A 22,162-nucleotide genomic window follows, 5' to 3' on the forward strand; every position below is an offset into this window, starting at 1 on the left:
AGAGATAACTTTCTTTAACAGATGGGCTCAGGATAGGCAGAAGCCTTCACTGATGTAGATGTGGAATAAATTATTTCAGGGAAAAAAATTCCCAAACACCTTATGAAAAAAGTATACAACTCTACTTCAAAATACGTTATTTGCTTACTACCAAAGACAATTTCATTTCAAATTTTGTTTCTGTAATTAAAGCCTAGTCAGTCATCAAAAAAGGTTAGTGCAGATAGAACCTTTCAAAGTTAAACAAAAGCCACAAAAAATTTAACTACAAGCCTTAAAGGGTGATTTATTTCAAATTTTCATTTTCAGATGTAATTATAAGAATGTTGGGGCGCCTGGGTGGCTCAGTCAGTCGAGTGTCTGAGTTCAGCTCAGGTCATGATCTCACAGTTCATGAGTTCAAGCCCCGTGTCAGGCTCTGTGCTGACAGCTTGGAGCCTGGAGCCTGCTTCAGGCCCCTTCCCTGCTCATGCTGTGACTCTCTCTCAAAAATAAATAAACATTAACAAAAAATTTTTTAAAAAGAATGTTAATTTGTCATGTCAACAGATAAGACCATAAGTAGATCCATCATGTTGGAGGGTTTTAATGACATTTAGGATATTCCTGCCACAATTAACATGCAATCAGTGCATTCCCTACATAGCTGCATTATAGCAATGAATCAAATTCTAGAAATACTATAAGTGAACTTACTTAATAAAGGAGATCATACAACATAAACTATCCATGGGTGCTGTGATGTATGCAGCTTTTCGTTTTTGTTTTAAAGCAGCACCAGAATACTTTTAAAACTGCTTGACAGATTTCACCATGTCAAGATTGGTTACTCCCGGGGGCGCCTGGGTGGCTCAGTCGGTTGAGCGTCCGACTTCGGCTCAGGTTATGATCTCGCAGTCTGTGAGTTCGAGCCCCATGTTGGGCTCTGTGCTGACAGCTCAGAGCCTGGAGCCTGCTTTGGATTCTGTGTCTCCTTCTCTCTCTGCCCCTCCCCCGCTCATGCGCGCACACACACACACACACACACACACACACACACTCTCTCTCTCTCTCTCTCTCTCTCTGTCAAAAATAAATAAACATTGAAAAAAATTTTTTAAAGAATTGGTTACTCCTGTATCATTTTCTAAGTGGTTTTGGATGTAAATAACTAGTATCAATATTAGAAGCTTTGTATCCATTTATAACTCAGAACTGTAAACATCTAGGTTTGGTAGGAACAAAAACAGCATTAAGAAATCACACGAAGGAATGACATTCATGCATGTATGCAGCTGGATTCCCATGGTGGCAATATTCAGTCACTCATAAACATGTCTTCTCCATGATGATCATTCCCATTCACTTTGGATTCTTTTAGTGAATCACCAGTTCCCTTTTCCACAAAACATCCTTTTGTTTTAGGGGAACTTGGTTCTGTTGGTTTCTTCTCTTTTTTCTCTTTCTTACTGTCATTCCCTTGTTCCTCTTCGTTATTAATTTTACATCTTTATCACTCTCTGATTTCGTTTTCTGATTCTTTTCCTTATCTTCACTTTTCTTCTTCTTGCTTGTTGGTCATTCTCTTTCATCTCTGCTTCTTTCTTTACCTTTCTTCTCCTTTTTATATCTCCTATAGGATATAACTAGACATTTTTCTTTTAGGTGACCTAGGCTTTGTAGGAGATCTTGTGCCACGCCTACTTCATTGGGGTTGTCTGTCTCTGCTTGCATTTCTGGAATCTATGGCTGTGCTATAACTTTTTGGTGGTGTTTTGGAACACTCCTTTTCTTTGTCTTCTTTCTTTTTGCCCTGGTTTTTGATGTACTCCTTGACCTTCTACCTCTCTCTCTGAAATGAGATCTTCTCTGTCTTGGACGTTTGGATCATCCCCTACTCCTTGACTTAGAATGTGATCTCCTTCTCGATCTGCTTCCTAACTGCCTGTGCCTAGAAGATGAGGGCGTTCGCCTCCTCCTAGAACATGCTCTTGACCTTGAGTTACTGCGCCTACTTTTTAAATGTGCAGTAAAATGCAAATTTCTCTTAGCATATTTATCCAACCCAATCTCATAAAACTGAAGTATGGGGACAAAAGATATTCTTTCTTTTTTATGCACTGATACTTTTTTTAAAGTAAACTCTACACCCAGTGTGGGACCCAAACTCATGACCCTGAGATCAAGAGTCATGTGCTGTACCACGTGCCATCATGTGCCAGCCAGGTGCCTCTTGCATTTCAATTTTGGAAGATACTACTGTTTGTCTTCCCCTTCCATTGAAATAAAATAGGAAATTTGCAAGTGAAAACTTATCACCCATGTCCCTTTGGACAGAGTGAACGATGTGAGTCATCCACACTGTACCACTGTCCTTACCACGTTGGATAATAAATACCTTTTGTTTGGCTAGTGTTTTCTGAACTAGTGAAATAATACTTTAAATGCAAAATATCCAGATAAAACAAGATTTTAAAATCATCTTTCGTCAGACTTTGGGTTGTACTGATTTTTTTTCTTGAGTTTCCTAACACATATTAATTAGTTCCTCATTCCTTCCATCTAATCCAACCCTGGAGATGTCTGTTCATGGTTAAACCAATATAAGAGCATAAAACCCATCTATCTCAACTACCTTAGTGATCTTTAGAGTTTACTGCATCATTAGTTGAATTTTATGTGCAATTACAACAATCCCAGGACTAAATACGTCAGATATGTCATGCAGTGGTCTGCTATGTATCTTATTGCCTTTTGAAAATACTTTACATAATTTCTTCCTCTAAAAAAAATGTTTTGAAAGAGGTGAGCAAAGACACCAATGACCACTTTTCTTCAAGGGGCAGGGGAGGTACAGAGACTAATACCACCTGATTCACTAAAATAACAGGAGGATGGTACTAAAGCATACTGAAATAAAAATAAAATATTTTCCAAAACCTTGCTTTTCTATGCCAGCTCCATATTGTGAGCTTGACTTTGGCAAAATTCAATCTAATCTGTTGAATGAAATTGAAGTCCTCGTCCCATGTTAAGTGACCAAGGCAGAAGGGAAGGCTAGCTTTTCTCTCCTATCTCCAGAAAAACACTGGCAACATATTCTGGAAACTTACTGTGTGTCTCCTCCAAAGATAATGAGCAAGGCAGAGAGGAGCTGTTACTAGTGGGTGGCTGCAGGGGGAAGGGGGCAGAACTGGTCTTCAGGTGTGTTTTGATTCACCCACACAATGCTAAATACATCTTAAAGTTCATTGCCGACATTTAAAGCTAGACAATTTCCCATAAAACTCCACATTTCTAACTGGAGAATGAGAAGCCCTGCCCATGTTGGGCACATGCTCCCACCAGGCAACAACAGGCTAGATGGGAGAAACGGCCACCACCTTTCGACGGTCCTGCCAGTTTCTCAGTCGCCATCACTACCATTTGTCTCAGATTCTCCCAGCCTGGCTCATGCTCATTACTTCTATGGCACTATAGGCACCTCTACATTTGTGATCCCTGGGAGAGAAGTGAGATGCCCAGGCATCTGATTTGGGCACTTCTAACTAGAAAAATCATGAAGTCTCTGCATGCACTGGGTACTAGATCCACATAAATTGTACATAGGGGAGAAGTGAGACAAGGAGGTATTCTCCTATATAATGGGGCTGAGGGCATGCACTTTACAGGAAAGGGACCTCAGTTTGAATTCATTGGCTTTGTGCCATCGGCCACGTATCCTGGCAGTTTCTAAGAAGACTCCCAATGAACCCTATCTCTTGGTATTCACACCCTTGTGTGATGCCCTCTCCTGAGTGTGAGCTGGACTTTGTGACTTGCTTCTAAGGGTAAAAGTCATGCGATATGAGTCTTCAGATTAGGTTACAAAAAGATGCTGGTTGTCATCTTGCTTGCTCTCTCTGACGAAGCCAGCTGCCATGTTGTGAGCTGCCCTACAGAGAGGCCCACTGGGCAAGGAAAAGGGAGTGGCCTCTCGCCAACAGCCAGCAAAGAAACCAAGGCCCTGAGAGAAACTGAATTCTGCCAACAGCCACGTGAGTGAATTTGGATGAGGATTCTTCGCCAGAGGAGTCTTGAGATGAAACCCCAACCACAGCTGACACCTCCATCACAGCCCAGCGCGAGACCCAGAGCAAGAGTACGCAGGTAAGCTGCACCCACATTACCCCTCTCTGGGCAAGGTCTGCAGAACTGGCTGTGTATCAGCTCCTGCCTACCTCAGGCCTCACTTGGCTGCCATTTCCTTCTTGCACTTACACACAGTAGTACCAAACACAAGCATTGCACTGCCTTGAACCTCCCCCTCCATGCAGACGGCCCAGGTGTCACCCCCTCCAGGAAGCCTTCTCCCACCGGACCCCACCTGAACACTTCCCTCGCAGCGCTCGGCACTCTGCATTAGCGCTGTCTGTTCATGGGTCTGTCTCCCCACCACAGTATTAGCTCCTTAAAGGTGGCGACCATCCCTTCTTCCTCTTTCCATTCTGAGCACCTGGCACAGTGTGTGGCACTTAGAAGATTCTCAATGAAACCAGGAACTAAAGAAATAGACTGCAAAGTATCTGTTGGGTTTGTTAATTGAAACATCACTGGTAACCTCAGCAAGAGCGAAGAAAAAGGTGGGGTCGGGTGGGGCAGATGTGTGGACGACAGGGGGAAGTACAGTCAGCAAGAAACAGGCAGAAGGGAAACAGAAGATTGCAAATTAGAAAGCAGAGTGGTCATAAGATATATGGAATAACTGGGGTGATGGAAATGTTCTCAAATTGGATGGTCCTAACGGATACACCACTCTGTAGGTTTGCTACAAATCATTACATTGTTTTCTCCCAAAAAGCAAATGTAAGACCAAAATTAGGAAGGAGAGCTCTTCAAATGTCTGGGAAACATTCTTCCTGGGTTTACCAGTGATACCCCAGAAAAGTGTAAAGTGACACAAGATGGGGCAGGAAGCACCCTTTGGGGAGCAACAGGACCCATCTCTTCCTCTCTTTGAGGCCTAGTGACCTAGCTGATGAGAGTACTTTCACGGGAGGTGAAATTAGAGATCATCCATGGACCTCAGCCCAGGCATAATTTAGTGCCACTCCCCATGGCATTTTGCATCCCTCACATGCACTGTGTCCTATTCAGGGGAGCCAAACAACAAAACAGTACCCAGCAAAGGGCAGTGCTATGAGATGCTCACATACCTTCTCTTATTATCCTTTTAATTTCTGTAAGGTTGGTGGTGATGTCCCTCTTTCATTCCTGATTTCAGTAATTTGAGTCTTCTCTTATTTGTTTTCTCGCTCCACCTAGCTAAAGGTTTATCAGTTTTGTTGATCTTTCTGGAGAACCAACTTTTGACTTCATTGGTTTCTGCTCTGTTCTTTGTGTTTGTTTTGGGTTTAGTTTGCTCTTCTCCTTCTAGCTCCTTAAGGTGGGAAGCTAGATTATTGATTTGAGAAATTTCTTCTTCAATAAAGGCATTTTCATCTCTAATTTCCCTCTAAGCACTACTTTTGCTACATCCCATAAGGTTTGGTATGGTTTCTTTTTGTCACATACCTTCCTCAAACCCTTTCTTTGCACACCTTATCCCGAGTTATTTGTAAAGCACACTGTAGCAGCATTTCCTAGTTGTTTTTTTTTTAATTTATAGACATTGATATTTATTAGCTCCTTTCCTTTCTACAATTAGAATTGGTTCTTGCCTTTCTTCATTTCTAGGAAGTCTTTGCTGTCTTTTACTTTTTCTTTATTTTTTATGTTCATTCACTCTTTCCTCCTCTTTGAATGCTATTAATTATTTTGCAACAGCATGGAGAAATAGCAATGAAGAATAAGCAGGAAATAGGAGGCAGTCACTGAAATGTGGAAAAAGAGAGAGAGAGAGAAAGTTAGATACTTATCAAAGATTAATGGTATTTTAAAGAGAATGATTATTAAAGCATAATTTTAAAAAGGGTTACCTATTTTGGTCCTTCCTAACAAAATAAGTGGAAAATTAGCAACCTCTCTACAATTTTTCTGGATATTTTATAAAAATAGTGCGACACTGACACACCTAGGGAAGGTAACATCGAGGAATAATCAGTTTAGTGAGTTGTGCTTGGAGGTATCTAAGGAGTTATTATGAGGAAAATGCAGGTCATTTGTATTCCATCTGAGATTGCCCTAGCAAATGGGTGGATAAGAATTCGTGAATCTATTGTTAAAAAGGGGGAAAAATGACTAAAAAATGAAACAGAAAGCTATTTGCCTCGAATGATCTTGAGATTAACTCACTTGGTTAGAAACCTATTAAACAACTTCCCACAATTTCCAACTCAGTGAAGGAAACCTATATTGGAAAGAGTCTCTAGACCATCAAGGTCATTAGAAAGCTGACCAACATTTAGGATCCTCAGAAGAAAAAGAAGGTTGCCAAGGACCTAGACAAAATTGAGACTTGAGAGGGTTGCTGTGCATCCAGAGTGTATGTAGGAGAGTTGGTATTTACAGACTGGGTCTGCCCATTGGTGTAGTCGGCAGGAGTAATGCTAGAACTCCTGAGACAAGTAAAGCTCATTGTCATGCAAGATAGCTATCTGGAATATAGGAATTTAGGTTGCTGTTTTGAAGATTTCTGGAATCCTTATATACAATGTAACACTACAGTATTCCAGTGATATAGCTTCCGGTTGAGACAGGAGCACACTATAGGGTTTTGGAAAAGTTAGGAAAGATACTAATGAATCTGGGAGGAAAAGGAGTAATTTCTTCTCAGTTTGAGAAATGTAAGCAAGATGCTCAGGTTTGGGGGGCCACGTCATACCACAGAGGAGAAAGGAAAAAAATGGGGAACATAGAAACACCTAAGCTCTTAAAGACAGGCCTGAGCACTTGGTGGATCACAGCAGAGAAGTACATCAAAGGGAAGAGAGCCAGAGAGAGAGAATTCCCATTGGAGGAGCAGTCTCTTTGCTGTTGGGCCAGAGAGCCATGTCTAAGTTTCAGAGCAACCCTAGGAAAATGCATAGAGAACCAAGATACAGTTGGGAATTCTAGAGCGAGGATAGATACAGGACTAAACGCTTCCATTTATGCTTTAGGTTACATTTTGTACTTGATTCATTAACACGTTCATGGGCTTATTTCCTCATATTCATAAGAGAAAACTAATTTCCTAAAGGGTTTCTCAATCTCGGCTCTATTGATATTAGGGGCTGAATAACTCTTTGCGAATGTTGTCCTGCATACTGTAGGCTCTTCAGCTGTTTTCCTGGCCTTGACCCACAAGACAACAGGTGCACCCCACCCTCCCAAGTGTGACAACTTAAAATGCCTACGCATGTTGCCAAGTGTCCCCAGCCCCTAGGGAGGAAGGGGTGATAAAATTGCCACTGGTTGATAACCACAAAGAGAGACTATTTCAAATAATAATTATTTCAGATGAAGACTATTTGGTACCATCAAATTTGATTTGAAAAGGAAAAGAAAAAGAGAAAAGAAACCTACATAGAATTAATCACATTCTGTGTTCAATAGATACTAAAAGTTTTAGGTAAACTTTGAAATCATTCAGATTAGTTTATATCTGGGTAGGTTCAAAACCAGAGAAGATTCAAAAGCAATATAATATCTGGTTTTGAAAATCTCCTTTAAATTGTGTTTCTTCTAAATCAACAAAATTAACAGAATATGAGTTTTCATTTTATAATATAGAACTGGTTGTTAAGATTATAACCTCACGCACACATGAATATGCTTTTTTGCCCCATTTCAAAGGTACTGCAATCTGATCAGTTAAATCTGATTAAATAGTATTACTCTTAAAGGTAAAAGTGTCTTGTAAAGTCAGCAAGCAGAGAAAATCAGTACGTATTCAATACACACAAAATAAATTTCAGGCAAAGCTTTAATTTCACAACCTATCTTCTGTCTATACATAGAGATACACATACTTATTAATAAAAGTACTACCTATACTAGTAGAAGAAAATGTTCATAAAAACTCGACGGGATTTTTTTCATACATTGAAAAAGCTGAGTGCAAGGAGTCCCATGCCACCACTCATACAGGTCCATGGTCCCAAGGAGGCAGTGTGGTGTGGCCTGTGCTCACATCAAACTGTCCCTTTAACTCCAGACAAGACCACCAGTCTGACCCTCACCGGATTTATCTGTAGAATCTTCAAATTCCACGAGGAAGGAGTACCCGTTATTCCAGACGTGGAGGCAGGTGGTCGGGTCGTAAGAGATGGTGAGCGGTTTTAAGCCAGGATCATAGACACTGTCCCTCCACCGGATGTTGATGGGCGACTGGCGCTCGCCCGCCGGGACCAGGTCCACGCTCTCCCAGAGCGGGTGCACTAGGAGAAAAAGCACAGCGGGGCCATCATCAAGACGTCTGCTATGTGGGATCACACACGAGGCAATTCGAGTTGTGGGGAGTGTGTCCAGGCCCATGGAGTCTACCTCTTAGGAATTAGCCACCTGGGGGCTAAACGGACTGATTAAGGCAGAGGACAAAGGCAGCTCAGAGAGCACCTTGCACGGGCACAGACGTCTGCTGCTTTGTCAGACACAAGCGGCTCAGTCCACCCTCTGATTTCACCCGAACCAAGTGCCACCCGCTCTTGTGGTAACAGTAAGACGCGTGCAGATTAGCACCGTGTGGAAGGAGGGTACCTTCAAATGAGCTGTTTTTCTTTATTGATAATTTTCTGAGCCCCACTTACCAAACCAAGTTTACATACAAATACAAATCAATGAAATTTCCAATAATGAATTATTTCCAACAAAGGAAATGTGGGAAGAAGAGGAAGAATTTTTGCAAAGCAAATGTTGAACCAAGCACTGTAAGTTTTTGATCGCTTGGCTGGTTGAAGTAAACACTTTCGTGGCATGCACCTGTAACTTAACTTGCAGTTTTGAAGATCTCTGGATTATTTACACAATGCAATATTACAGTCTTCCAACTGAGATGGGGGAGACAGTCTTGGGTTTTAGAAAAACTAACACAAATGCCAAAGAATCTGGGGAAAAGAAGAGTACTTTCTTCTAAATTTGAGACATGTGAGTAAGATGTTCAGGGTTTGGGGGCCATATTATACCAAGGAGAAGAAAAAACAAAAACAGGGGACACAGAGACACCTACATCTTTAAGGACAGACTTGAACACTTCCTGAATCACAGCAGAGAAGTGTGTCAGAGGGAAGAGAAGCAGAGAGATGAATCCCTTTGGTGGGATTATATGGTCCTATATAAGTGTGTATGCTGAGTTCATCTCCTATATAAGCAAACTGTGAGGATTAGGCAACCATCCTACAAAACCCGGGTGGAATATTAGTACTGCTAAGGTCCCTCGAGTTCTGTCACATACATAGCTATGGACATTATATATTAAAGTGTCCATGCACAGTTTGTTCCCCACAGACACAATATAGCACTGACGATGATTTTTCTACAAAGAGCCAAGCACCAGGTCTTTGTGCTAAATTCCTGATAAATCTCAGCAGACTTCCTGTAACATAGACAGAGCAGCTGCTGAGACATCCATGCATGATGTGATAGAACCCATGTGCATGATACGGCGTGCTCCAGTTCTCTGCCCTTTAGTAGCACCACGGACACAGAAGAACCAAGAGCAGCAGGACAACCAGAAGAAATATGAGTTGAGATAAATCATTACCAACAATGCTCTGTACCTCACTCCACCTCTAAGAAAGAGTCTAAGGATTTGAGAAAGTGATGAGGTAGCTGTGACTCAGTCAATCTCCTGTGTGTATGATGGGGTCCCTTGACACTCCACTTTCCATAAAATAAAACAAAACCAAACAGAAACTTACCACTGTTTACTCTTTAAAAATTTTTAATGTTTATTTATTTTTGAGGCAGAGAGAGACACAGCATGAACAGGGGAGGGTCAGAGAGAGAGGGAGACACAGAATCCAAAGCAGGCCCCAGGCTCTGAGCTGTCAGCACAGAGCCCGACGTGGGGCTCAAACTCACAGACCGTGAGATCATGACCTGAGCCGAAGTCGAAGTCGGATGCCTAACCGACTGAGCCACACAGGCGCCCCTACCACTGTTTACTCTTACAGAGAAGGCATCTCTTTCTGAGCTAGCTGCCCCAAAGCTAGAAATTCAAGATCTTAGCCTTGTTATTTTTGGAAAAAGAGCCCCAGCAGTATAGACAAAGCTCTTCAGGCAGTTACTAGAATAGCGATTCTCAATGAAGGGAGCAATTCTGCTCCCAGGGGACATTTGGTAATGTCTGCAGATATTTTTGGTTGTCGCAACTAGAGTTAGGTGCTACTGACATCTAGTGGGTAGAGGCCAGGCATGCAGCTAAACATCCTAAAATTCCTAGGACAGGCACCCACGAGAAAGAATCGTCTGGCCCCAATTACCAATAATACAAAACTTGACAAGTCTTTGTCTTGGGCTGAAAGATAGAGGCAAACTCAAACTATCCTCTTTTTCGTTTTCTTTTTTCATATAGCTCAGTACTCCCATCCCTAGAGAAATCTGAACCCAGGGTTTTTGTTTTTTTCCCTTAGTGTAAAAGAACTGGTGAAGAACGAGAATTTATTTTAGAAAAGAATGACAACTTTCTGTTTCATAAATCCTAAGTGAAAAATACATATGAATTGTTACAATACAGTCACAATCTGATTACAATGCAAATTCCTTGCAGACAGGAGCCATATCTTCCTCCTCTGTTTGTTCCCCTATAGTGCCTTATTGAATATATGTCCTTTCATTTTCATATTGATTATCCATCTGCCATTTCTGGAATAAAAAGGTCTATTTCATTACCTGTGTAATATTTTTTAAACTTCTAGAATCCCCTAGAAAAGCCCTGATTCGGTTTGATTATTTTTTGTTCTGATTTTATAACTTTTAATTCCAATTTAGTTAACATACAGTGTTATATTAGTTTCAGGTATACAATATAGTGATTCAACAATTCCATATATCAACCTGTGCTCATCCTTAAACCCTATCACCTGTTGCACCCATCACCCCCCACCCAACTCCCCTCTGGTAACCATCAGTTTGTTCTCTATAGTTTAAGAGTCTGTTTCTTGGTTTCTCTCTCTCTCTCTCTCTCTCTCTCTCTCTCTCTCTCTCTCTCCTTTTTTTCCCCTTTGCTTGTTTGCTTTGTTTCTAAATTCCACATATGAGTAAAATCATATGGTATTTCTCTTTCTCTGACTTACTTCACTTAACATTATACTCTCTAGCTCCATCCGTGTCCTTGTAAATGTCAAGATTTCATTCATTTTTATGACTGGATAATACTGCATTGTATATGTGTGTATGTGTGTGTATATATGTATGTGTATATATACCTTTTCTTACCCAGTCATCTGTCGATGGACACTTGGGCTGCTTCTGTAATTTGGCTATTGCAAATAATGCTACAATAAACGTAGTGGTGCATGTATCCCTTTGAATTAGTGTTTTTGTATTTTGGGGGTACATACCCAGTAGTGCAGTTGCTGGGAACTAAGGGGTAGGTTCCTTAACATTTTGAGGCATCTCCATATTGTTTTCCACAATGGCAGCACCAGTTTTGCATTGCTACCAACAGTGGAAGAGGGTTCTTTTTTCTCCACATACTCGCCAACACTTGTTGTTTCTTGTCTCTTTAGTGATTTTTGTCTCTTTCTTGTTTCTTTAGTGATTTTAGCCATTCTGAAAGGCGTGAACTGATATATCATTGTGGTGTTGATTTTCATTTTCCTGACGATTAGTAATGCTGAGCATCTTTTCATGCATCTGTTGGCCATCTGTATGTCTTCTTTGGAGAAATGTCTGTTCGTGTCTTTGGCCCATTTTTAAATTGGATAATTTGGGTTTTTTGTTTCGTTTTGAGTTGTATAGGTTCCTTATATATTTTGGAAACTAACCCTTTATCAGATATGTAATTTGTAAATATCTTCTCTCATTCAGTAGTTTGCTTTTTAGTTTTGTTGATCATTCCCTTTGCTGTGCAGATGCTTTTTATTTTGATATAGTTCCAATAGTTTATTTTTGCTTCTGTTTCCCTTGCCTCAGGAGACATACCTAGAAAAATGTTGCTATGGCTGATGTCAGAGACATTACTGCCTGTGCTCTCTTCTGGGATTTTTATGGTTTCAGGTCTCACATTTAGGCCCTTAATCCATTTTTTACTTTATTTTGTGTATGAACTGTGGTCCAGTTTGATTCTTTTGTATGTAGTTGTCCAGTTTTCCCAGAACCATTTGTTGAAGAGACTTTTTCCCACTGCATATTCTTGCCTGCCTTGTCAAAGATTAATTGACCATATAATCATGGGTTTATTTCTGGGTTTTCTGTTGTGTTACATTGATCTATATGTCTATTTTTGTGCCAGTACCATACTGTTTTGATTTCTACAGCTTTGTAATATAATTTGAAGTCTCGAATTGTGATACCTCCAGTTTTGTTCTTCTTTTTCAAAATTGCTTTGGCTATTTGGAGTCTTTTGTGGTTCCATATAAATTTTAGGATTTTTTGTTCTAGTTCTGTGGAAAATGTTGTTGGAATTTTGATAGGGATTGCATTAAATGTGTAGATTCCTTTGGGTAGTATAGACATTTAAAAAATATTTATTCTCCCAATCCGTGAGCATGGAACGTCTTTCCATTTCTTTGTGTCATCTTCAATTTCTTTCATCCATGTTTTATAGTTTTCAGAATACAGGTCTTTCACCTCTTTGGTTAGGTTTATCCCTGGGTATCTTATTTTTGGTGCAACTGTAAACAGGATCAATTCCTTGATTTCTCTTTCTTCTGTTTTGATATTAGTGTATAGAAATGCAACAGAGTTCTGTACATTGATTTTGTATCCTGTGACTTTACTGAATTGATCTATCAGTTCTAGTAGTTTTTTTGATGGAGTCTTTCCAGTTTCTGTATGTAGTACCATGTCATCTACAAATAGTGAAAGTTTTACTTCTTCCTTCCAGATTTGGATCCTTTTCATTTATTTATTTTGTTGTTGTCTCATTAGTGTGGCCTGGACTTCCAGTACTATGTTGAATAAAAGTGGTGAGAGTAGACATCTGTGTCTTGCTCCTGACCTTTAGGGGAAAGCTCTCAGGTTTGCCCCATTGAGTATGATGTTCACTGTGAGTTATTCATACATGGCCTTTATTATGTTGAGGTATGTTCTCTCTAAACCTACTTTGTTGAGGGCTTTGATCATGAATGAATATTTTACTTTGTCAAATGCTTTTTCTGCATCTATTGAAATGATCATATAGTTCTTATTATTTCTGTTATTGATGTGATGTATCACGTTGATTGATACTTCAATATTGAACCACCCTTGTATCCTGGGAATAAGTCCCATTTCATCATGGTGAATGGTTTTTTTTTAACGGATTCTATTTGCTAGTATTTTGTTGAGGATTTTTGCATCTTTGGTCATCAGAGATATTGGCCCATAGTTCCTTTTTTTGTGGTGTCTTTATCTGCTTTGTATCAGGCTGTTTACTGGCTTCATAGAATGATTTTGGAAGTTTTCCTTCTATTTTTTGGAATAGTTTGAGAAGAATAGGTATTAACTCTTTAATTTTTTTTTTAATTTACTCTTTAAATGTTTTAAATTTTGCCTGTGAAGCCATCTGGTCCTGGACTTTTGTTTGCTGGAAGTCTTGATTACAGATCCAGTCTCTTTGCTGGTAATTGGTCTGTTCAAGCTGATTCAATTGTAGGATGCCTGGCACCAAGAGACTCTGCAGGACCTTCCCCTCTGAGATCTCAGACTGTGGCCCAGGAGTTGAGAATTCACATTCTTCAAAACCAATTCGTGAGGGTCTCCTGTAAAGACCAGGCAAGAAGGGGACTAACAAGCAGATCCCCAAGACGATCCCTCCTTTCACCCTGACTCGTCCCCCACCCCATTCAGGAAATGACCAGAATCTATTCTCACCCATGCAAACACCAGCCCCCAAATCCCAGACCTATTCCTTCATTGCTCTTTTATGGCCTTGATGCTTCTGTCAATTTATGTCCTTCGATTCACGAGGTCAGCTTCTGGAAGATTTTTGACCCCCACTCCCACCCCAAACCTCCTCCTCTGGAACCCAAACCATCCCCCCACCAGGGGCCCTTGTCTACTGTGGCCTTAGGGAAGACAACTTTTGCCAACGGTTTGATCTGCTAAAAATAATTCACATTTTGTTCTCCTCTCCCATCCTCTTCCTCCATGTTAACAAAATACAGAATGAAACAATATCTTGGTAGTTGCTCATACTTTCCCCCCACATAGGAAGACGATTACGTGTTCTAACAGTGCCTTCATTTTCAGGTTATTCTTGTATGAAGAAAATGAAATAAACAGAAACCGTGATTTTATCAACCATGGTTTCAGTGAGTAGAGGTACACCGTCATCATGAAGGAGTCACTAATCTATTGCTGACAAGCATCAACATCTCTTTAGATTCCATGGAGAAAATGTGCTCGGTTTTAGTTCTTATTAATAGGACTAGTCCCGGCTTTGATTTCTTTTGTGCCTGTACCACCCTATGTGTCCAGCCTCAGGAGTGTCCCTCTTTCAACTCCTGAAACACAGGAAGCACGTTCCTGCCTTGGCCCCTCAGTTCCTGCTCCTCCCTCTCCTCAGAAAACACTTTCCCCTCACTCAGCTCCCATCATCTGTAAGTCTTGGGCTTTACCGTCAACTCCTCAGTAAAATGTTCTCTGGCTACTCTTATAATATGATCTTCTTATTTTTTGATCATAACACTCTGATTTTTTTTCTTTCAAAAGATTTATTCCACTGGTATAATTATTATTGTATTTATATGAAGGGTAGCAGAATATGCCATTGTAGGGAAGGACAAATAAGTTTTACTCTACCCTTCGAGGTCCTTAGCTGAGACACCCTCCCCCCACTGTAATAAAAATATAGATTAGTAGGAGAAAAAATTTTAATTATCTATTTCCTGACTGGAGACCCACAGAGGTATGAGACTCCAATGGCAGTCAGGCAATTGAGGCTTAAATAACAGGGGAGATAAGGAAAGGTGCAGAGGCCCAAGGCTTCAAAGCGGAGGAAGGCAATTCACAGGAAGGTGAGAAGAGAAAATGCAGGGGAAGCCAAGTTTGCCCTTCCAAGCAGGTAAGTCTCTCTAAAGAAAAAGCTGTCTCTGGTAATAACTCTCCTCCTGGTCCAGCCCCCCCTTTTAATGTAAATTTCCCTGATGAAAGGATAACTTCTACTCTCCTTTCAGTGCTTCTCCTGTATCTGCAGTTTCTCAAAATAATCAGCTCAAAGTAATCCTTATGCCAAAGAGGCATATTTTGAGGTGGTGAAGGGTAGCAAGATACACCATCCCATATGCCTCTTTGGCACAAGGATTATTTTGAGCTGATTTTTCTGGCAACAGCCAACACAGGAGAAGCTCTGAAAACTGAGTAGAAATTACTCTTGGTGTAAGGGAAATCTCCATTTATAAGGGAAATCTCCCTGTGCATGGGTGTCTCCCTCTCTATACCAGGAGAGAAGGATGACTATACATCACCAGGAGCTCTCATCAACAGGAAAAGGCTAGACTTAAATCCACCTAACAACCATGCCCTTGTTCACTGTGCTTTGTTTGGTAACCTCCCATGACTGCCCCCCTCAACATCTTTTGTCTTTAGCTGAAGATGGTATTTAAGGTGATGGCTGTGGCCATCTCTGGGAGCTTCTCAGTCTTCCTAGGTCTCTCCCATGTGTCCAGGAGGTGTACAGGTTACTAAACTTGTGTTTGTTTTTCTCTTGTTAACCTGTCTTTTATTATGGGTGGTCTCGGCCAAGAACTCAGAAAGGTGGAAGGAAAATTATTTGTTCTCCCCTACACACATACGCGTAATTATCTGCCTCTCCCACTGCTCCACAGTCTACAGCTGAGCTGGCTTTCAATCACTGCTTGTGCACTGAATGTACAAGATAAAGAGCATCCTTGAGAAGGTTCCAGTCCCCTTTTCTGTTTATTCCTAGTACCCTACTGATCACCACATTACTTTTTCATTAAGAATCTTTCAGGTTTATCTCTTCCGTGCCTGGCCCATGACCAGCAGCCCAGTTCAGGCCCCTACACCCCAGACTTCATACCATGCTCCTTGATTTCTTTTCCTGCTCTCTCATTCCCCTTTACTCCATCTTCCCAAACTTTGGTTTTGACATTAGCTCCCACCAGGTTGACCTTTCCTTCTTTTGAACTCACATCATGTTGACTCTAGCCCTTTTCACATCCAACCATTGCTCGTGCAGTGTGCATTTGCTTTATCTGCTCACGGGGCCCGTGTCAAGGCCTCAGTGTTAGGGCCTGTGTCCTAGACTTCTTCTACAGCCTCCAGGCTGAACTTGGTACCAGGCACAAAGGAGGCACTTAATGCTTATTTTATTGATAGAGAAAACCAAACAAGTTGATACCAAGGCTCTCTACCCTTACCTCACTCACACCAATAGTCTCTCCAACCAGGCAAGCAGGTTTACGCCAGTAAACCTCCTTTGTCCTACTGGAGGCGTCTCACGATGTTGTGGGAGACTGGAAACACCATTTTCACCATATGACCCTTACTGCCTGTGAAATGAAGGTCTTTGCTCTCTTAGACTGATTTTGGGAGTAAACTTCTGGATCACAGGGACAGATCACCTGTGCCCTCTTTGGACGCATCTTGCATTTTCGGTTAACCATTAAGGCTTATTGGTTTCCGTTGCTATTAATAGATCCCACTCATCAATGGCCAGACAATGGAACCTTTAAGTTAGCTATATTTAAAAGAAAAATATTCTTTATAGAGAGCTCTCACTTGTCTTACTAGTAAAAATCACAGAAATTAGACTTAAGAATTTTCCTTTCTATGTAAGATTTATAGGGAGCACTCAAGGCCTAATCTCCAGGCTTAAAGTATGCAGGTAGCCATGTAAATCCTGAAAGTTAGGAAGTGAATTTAAAAAAAGCACCTGAAACTACCAACAAGGCTGGCTTTGATTCTACCTTCCAAGGATTGATAATCGGGCCCTGTCAGCTTCAGGCATTCCAATGCAATGTCCTTTGCAGGTGTTTCCTAACCCCCTACTACAAAAGAATTCATGTCTTCTGGACAGCAGCAAGATGTTTTAAATTATAAAGCCCTTTTAGCTCCACTTTGAAAAGATCCAACTAAATGTAGCGATAAAAAGAATGACTACACAAACCCCCTTCACAGGAAACAGGACCAAAAATTTCTCCTAGGCCCTCTTACAAATGATCTGTAAAAAGCATTATTCAGGGATTAATAGAAGCCTGTGTTGAATTATGTACCCAGAAAGAAGGGTTAAAATGCTTTCTTAAATGTGAGAATGTTAAGATGCTTTATACAGACTTTATACAGAGAAAAATCTTTTCATTCCCATTTTAGTTAAAAACCTCCCTACTTTAGTTAAAAGGACAGGTCAGTCTTTTGATATTCGGGCTGTAATCTAGTTCTTTGAGGAATTAAAAACAACTCTTGGTCTTATAAGTCTCTACAAACCCAGAAATGAAACTCTAGAAGCCAGTCAAAGCCCACCTATCTTTACCAATCCCCAAACCTCACCTATTCCTCTCAAAGTATTTGTGGATATCATGAAAGATCAGGATATTAAAACAGTGTCCTGTACTTTTTTTTTTTAAAGGTAAATTTTAAATCACAATTACCCTGAAACTCGGAAAAAACACATTTTTTTGCATTCATCCTGTCCCTTGAAATCATACATCTTACATCTTTAAAATGTAAACACATCCCACAATTGCCTGAGACTGAAGAAATAAAAGGGAAAAAGAGGTTTTTTAAAAATACAAACTTCTAGGGGCACCTGGGTGGCTCAGTCGGTTAAGTGGCCAACTTCAGCTCAGGTCATGATCTCACAGGTTTGTGAGTTCAAGCCCCGCATCGGGATATCTGCTGCTTGCTCGGAGCCTGGAGCCTGCTTCAGATTCTGTGTCTTCCTCTCTCTGTCCCTCCCCTGCTCTCTCTCTCTCTCAAAAATAAACATTAAAAAAATAAATAAATAAACTTGTAAAAGAGTTCTATTTCATTGGTTTGTAGGCAAGTGCTTATAAGAATTGAGTATTCCAAAACTCTGGAAGATAGAAACCCAAATGCTCTGTTAAGGATATGTGATCCGGGGAAATATCCAGTACTAAAGCTAATTTAAGGTTGTTGGCTTAATTAAAATAAAATTGTCTTTAGCATTGTGCATTAAATATAAGACTTTTGGGGTGCCTGGGTGGCTCAGTCAGTTAAGCGGCCGACTTCGGCTCAGGTCATGATCTCACGGTCCGTGAGTTCAAGCCCCGCGTCGGGCTCTGTGCTGACGGCTCAGAGCCTGGAGCCTGTTTCAGATTCTGTGTCTCCCTCTCTCTGACCCTCCCCCATTCATGCTCTGTCTCTCTCTGTCTCAAAAATAAATAAATGTTAACAAAAAAATTTTTAATGTAAGACTTTTGTCTGTGTTTAATGAAGGTCGAATGGGTTCTTGTTGTCTCTGTTGCAAATGTGTCAAAAACATTAGAGTAATGGTTAACTTTGTCTAATGCTTCATGAAGTTTTGTGGGTAACCTGAACATAATTGTTCTAAGAACAAGTAGAGTAAATAGATATAAATAAGATTAAAAGGTTTATAGGTAAGCAGGGCGCCTGTGTGGCTCAGTCGGTTAAGCGTCCAACTTTTGGCTCAGGTCATGATCTCATGGTTCGTGGGTTTGAGCCCCACATTGGGCTCTGTGCTGACAGCTCAGAGCCTGAAGCCTGTTTCAGATTCTGTGTCTCCCTCTCTCTCTGCACCCTGCCCCCGCTCACGCTCTGTCTCCCTCTGTCTCAAAAATAAATAAACATTAAAAAAACATTTTTTTTAATTAAAAAAAAAGGTTTATAGGTAAACTTTTGGGTGGCTTCCAAAATGTTTGGTAGCCTGAAAATTTGGAATTTTGCTAAGTTACATGATGAGTTGATTTATTGAATTATCTGCATCATTTCCAAATAAGATAAAATAATGAAACATTAAGTAGTAAACATAGATCTGTCTACTTTTGCTTTATTGCAGAGCAACTAAAGACAAATATGGTTCTATTAGTAAATTTGCTATGTGATTTCTTTAAGAAATTGTACTATGAAAAAATGCATGTTTCTAGAAATTATGGAATGTATTCATAAATTTGCGAATCTAAAGAATGTTGGTATAACAAAAGTTCATAATTGCTTAGTACTTAGTTTTCACTAGAAGCTAAAGTTCCTAAGGGTTAAGAATTCTAATAAATGTAGTTACATCTACTAGAAATAATAAGAAAAATGACTCTGTATGCAAGAAAAGTAAGATCTGTGTTTTGGGGAAAAATATGAGGAATGGGAATACATTTTTGTTGAGGGACAAGAAAGTAATTTCTTCCTAAAGTAAGACTGGTTATTTAAAGAAGGAAAACTTAGGACAAACTCTGAATGTACACAGCAAAGTTGTAGAAGGTTTATGAAGAGGGAATCTTTAGAAGGGAATTTTGTGTATGGTCAGTACTAGCTAAGATTAGAATAAGTTTAAGTAAGTAAATGGGTTTCAATGACAAAAATATACTAACGCAAAGGTAAAATTCTTGTTTTCTCGTTGTTAAAAAATTTTTTCTTAAACTATTGATCTGCTCTTAATAAAACACTGTAAATGCTTTTATCTTTAAAGTTATCTGACTAGAAAACAAGGATTCTGTATTTTGCCAAAATTTTCTATGTTTATGTGATCTTTGATTTACTTTTTTAAAAAACCTGAATCATAATATTTTTTAAAAAAACCTAAATTTGCTCACAGCTGTGTAACCTTCTGTATTTGCCTTTGGTATCTTTTTTGTCGCTTTGGTTACATGGATAATTAAATATTGTTTCATAATGATCAGAGATCCTATTTAATGAAATGTTCAAACCTTTTGATATTTTTTTACATACACCCCAAAATCAAATTCTAAAATGACTACAATCTAACTGAGATGTTTGAGAGAACTCCTGGAACATTTCAAAGATTTTGTGAAAAATTAAACTAATTAGGCTTATTTGATGTATTAAATTAAATGAGAAGCATTGTCAAATAAGTGACATTAAACCCTGTTAGATTATATTTGTGTAAGATATACAATTAAAATAAGTGTCCTAAAAACTATTTATAACACCCCTAGAAATCTGATGTCGTGGTATGTTATCTTGAAGTGCTGTGTGTTAGAGAAATAATCAAATTTCCTTGTGAACTGCATCATACTGAACTCTAATCAAATCTTCAGCCATGGCCATTTTTAACTCTTGTCATTGACAGTTACTGTTTTACACTGGGATGTCACTGCAAATGTATTTCATCTTCAGTAAAACTCATTGAAAAAACTCTTGAGCACAGGTTTCTGATAACCTTAAAATCATAAAACAGAGGGGCACCTGGGTGGCTCAGTCGGTTAAGCATCCGACTTCAGCTCAGGTCATGATCTCGTGGTGAGTTCAAGCCCCGTGTCAGGCTCTGTGCTGACAGATCAGAGCCTGGAGCCTGCTTCAGATTCTGTGTCTCTCTCTCTCTCTGCCCTTCCCTTGCTCATGCTCTGTCTCTCTCTGTCTCAAAAATAAATAAAAACATAAAAAAATTTTTTTTAAATATAATTTTAAAAAATCATAAAACAGAACTAGGTAAGAATCTCTAAAACTAGTGGAAAAACTGGATTCAAGCAAAACAAAAACATGGGACTCAATGAACTGAGGATGATAATTATAATTTTGGTGACTCTTTGTTTAAAATATATCTGACTTTTTGAAATGGTTTGTTTTTCTTTTCTTTTCTTTTTTTTTTTTAAATGTTTTTATTTATTTTTGAGACAGAGAGAGACAGAGCATGAGCGGGGAAGGGGCAGAGAGAGAGGGAGACACAGAATCTGAAGCAGGCTCCAGGCTCTGAGCTGTCAGCACAGAGCCTGACGCGGGGCTCAAACTCACAGACTGTGAGATCATGACCTGAGCTGAAGTCGGACGCTTAACCAACTGGGCCACCCAGGCGCCCCATGAAATGGTTTGTTTTTCAAGATTGAGGAAATCTTTTCTCTTAAGCTAACTGACCTATAATAATTTGATAAATTATATTGTTATAAACAGAATTGAAACATTTATCTTTTCTCCATACCTGAACCCTCCATAATTCAGAAAATGAGTATTCTTATATTTTTAAAAACTTTAAGTTTATTTATTTATTATGAGAGAGAGAGAGAACCAGCAGGGGAGGGACAGAGAGAGAGAGACAGAGGATCCAAAGCAGGCTCCACACTGACAATGGAAACCCTGAATGCAGGGCTCGAACCCACGAACCGTGAGATCATGACCTGAGCCGAAGTTGGACGCCCAACTGACTGAGCCACACAGGAGCCCAAGTATTCTTATATTTTTATGGCAATACATTTATTTGCATAAGGTCAATAAGAATCTGTTCTCCTGTAACAGGACACAATTGGAAACATAGGTTATATTACCAAGGCTTTGACTGGAATGTAATATTTGATACCTATATAGATTTAGATATGACCAGACAGCTTTAAGGAACTAAGATTGGCTTCATGGAGCCAATAAAGCCCCCTGGAAATATTGGCCTTAATATTAACTTTGCTTACAGAGTTCCCAGCAGCCATACCAGATGATAAAGAAGGTTACTTCCTGACAGGTATATGGGAACCTCAGAATATTTGGAGAACCTCAAGAAGAGAAAAATTCACCCAAATCTATAGGTCTTACAGGCAAAGTCTGGCAGGTATTTGGTGCAAGTTTTGGCTTGGCTTCTGGCCTTGATGCTGCTAAAAATACAACTAGAAATTCCTTATGAAAAGTTCCAGCAGGAAGAACAAATATTCTCAAAATGTCTATACTACTGAAAACAATCTGCATATTTAATGCAATCCCTATTAAAATGCCAACAGCATTTTACACAGAACTAAAACAAATAATCCGAAAATTAGCATGGAACCACACAAGACGCCGAATAGCCAAAGCAATCTTGAAAAGAAACAACAAAGCTGTAACTGTCACAGTCCCAGATTTTAAGATATACTACAAAGCTGTAGTAGTCAAAACAGTATGGTACTGGCATAAAAACAGACACATAGATCAATGCAACCAAAAGAGCCCAGAAGTAAACCCACTATTATATGGTCTATTAATCTATGACAAAGGAGGCAAGAAT

At 39.8% G+C, this 22,162-nt stretch overlaps 1 protein-coding gene and 1 pseudogene across 3 annotated transcripts in view; both read right to left on the reverse strand.

Moving 5' to 3' along the window:
- The window catches only part of CA5B (carbonic anhydrase 5B), a 51,181-nt gene that overhangs the window by 10,789 nt on the left and 18,230 nt on the right, over positions 1-22,162 (reverse strand). For all 3 annotated transcript variants that reach the window (XM_081792958.1, XM_081792959.1, XM_081792957.1), the window contains one exon: positions 8,121-8,318. In XM_081792958.1, the coding sequence (XP_081649084.1) occupies positions 8,121-8,318 (198 nt within the window). The remainder of the gene's footprint in view (positions 1-8,120; positions 8,319-22,162) is intronic.
- Positions 1,035-7,512, reverse strand: LOC145713994 (uncharacterized; annotated as a pseudogene).

Source organism: Panthera onca, chromosome X (assembly GCF_046562875.1).
Source record: "Panthera onca isolate mPanOnc1 chromosome X, mPanOnc1 haplotype 2, whole genome shotgun sequence".
In the NCBI taxonomy this organism is placed as follows: domain Eukaryota; kingdom Metazoa; phylum Chordata; class Mammalia; order Carnivora; family Felidae; genus Panthera; species Panthera onca.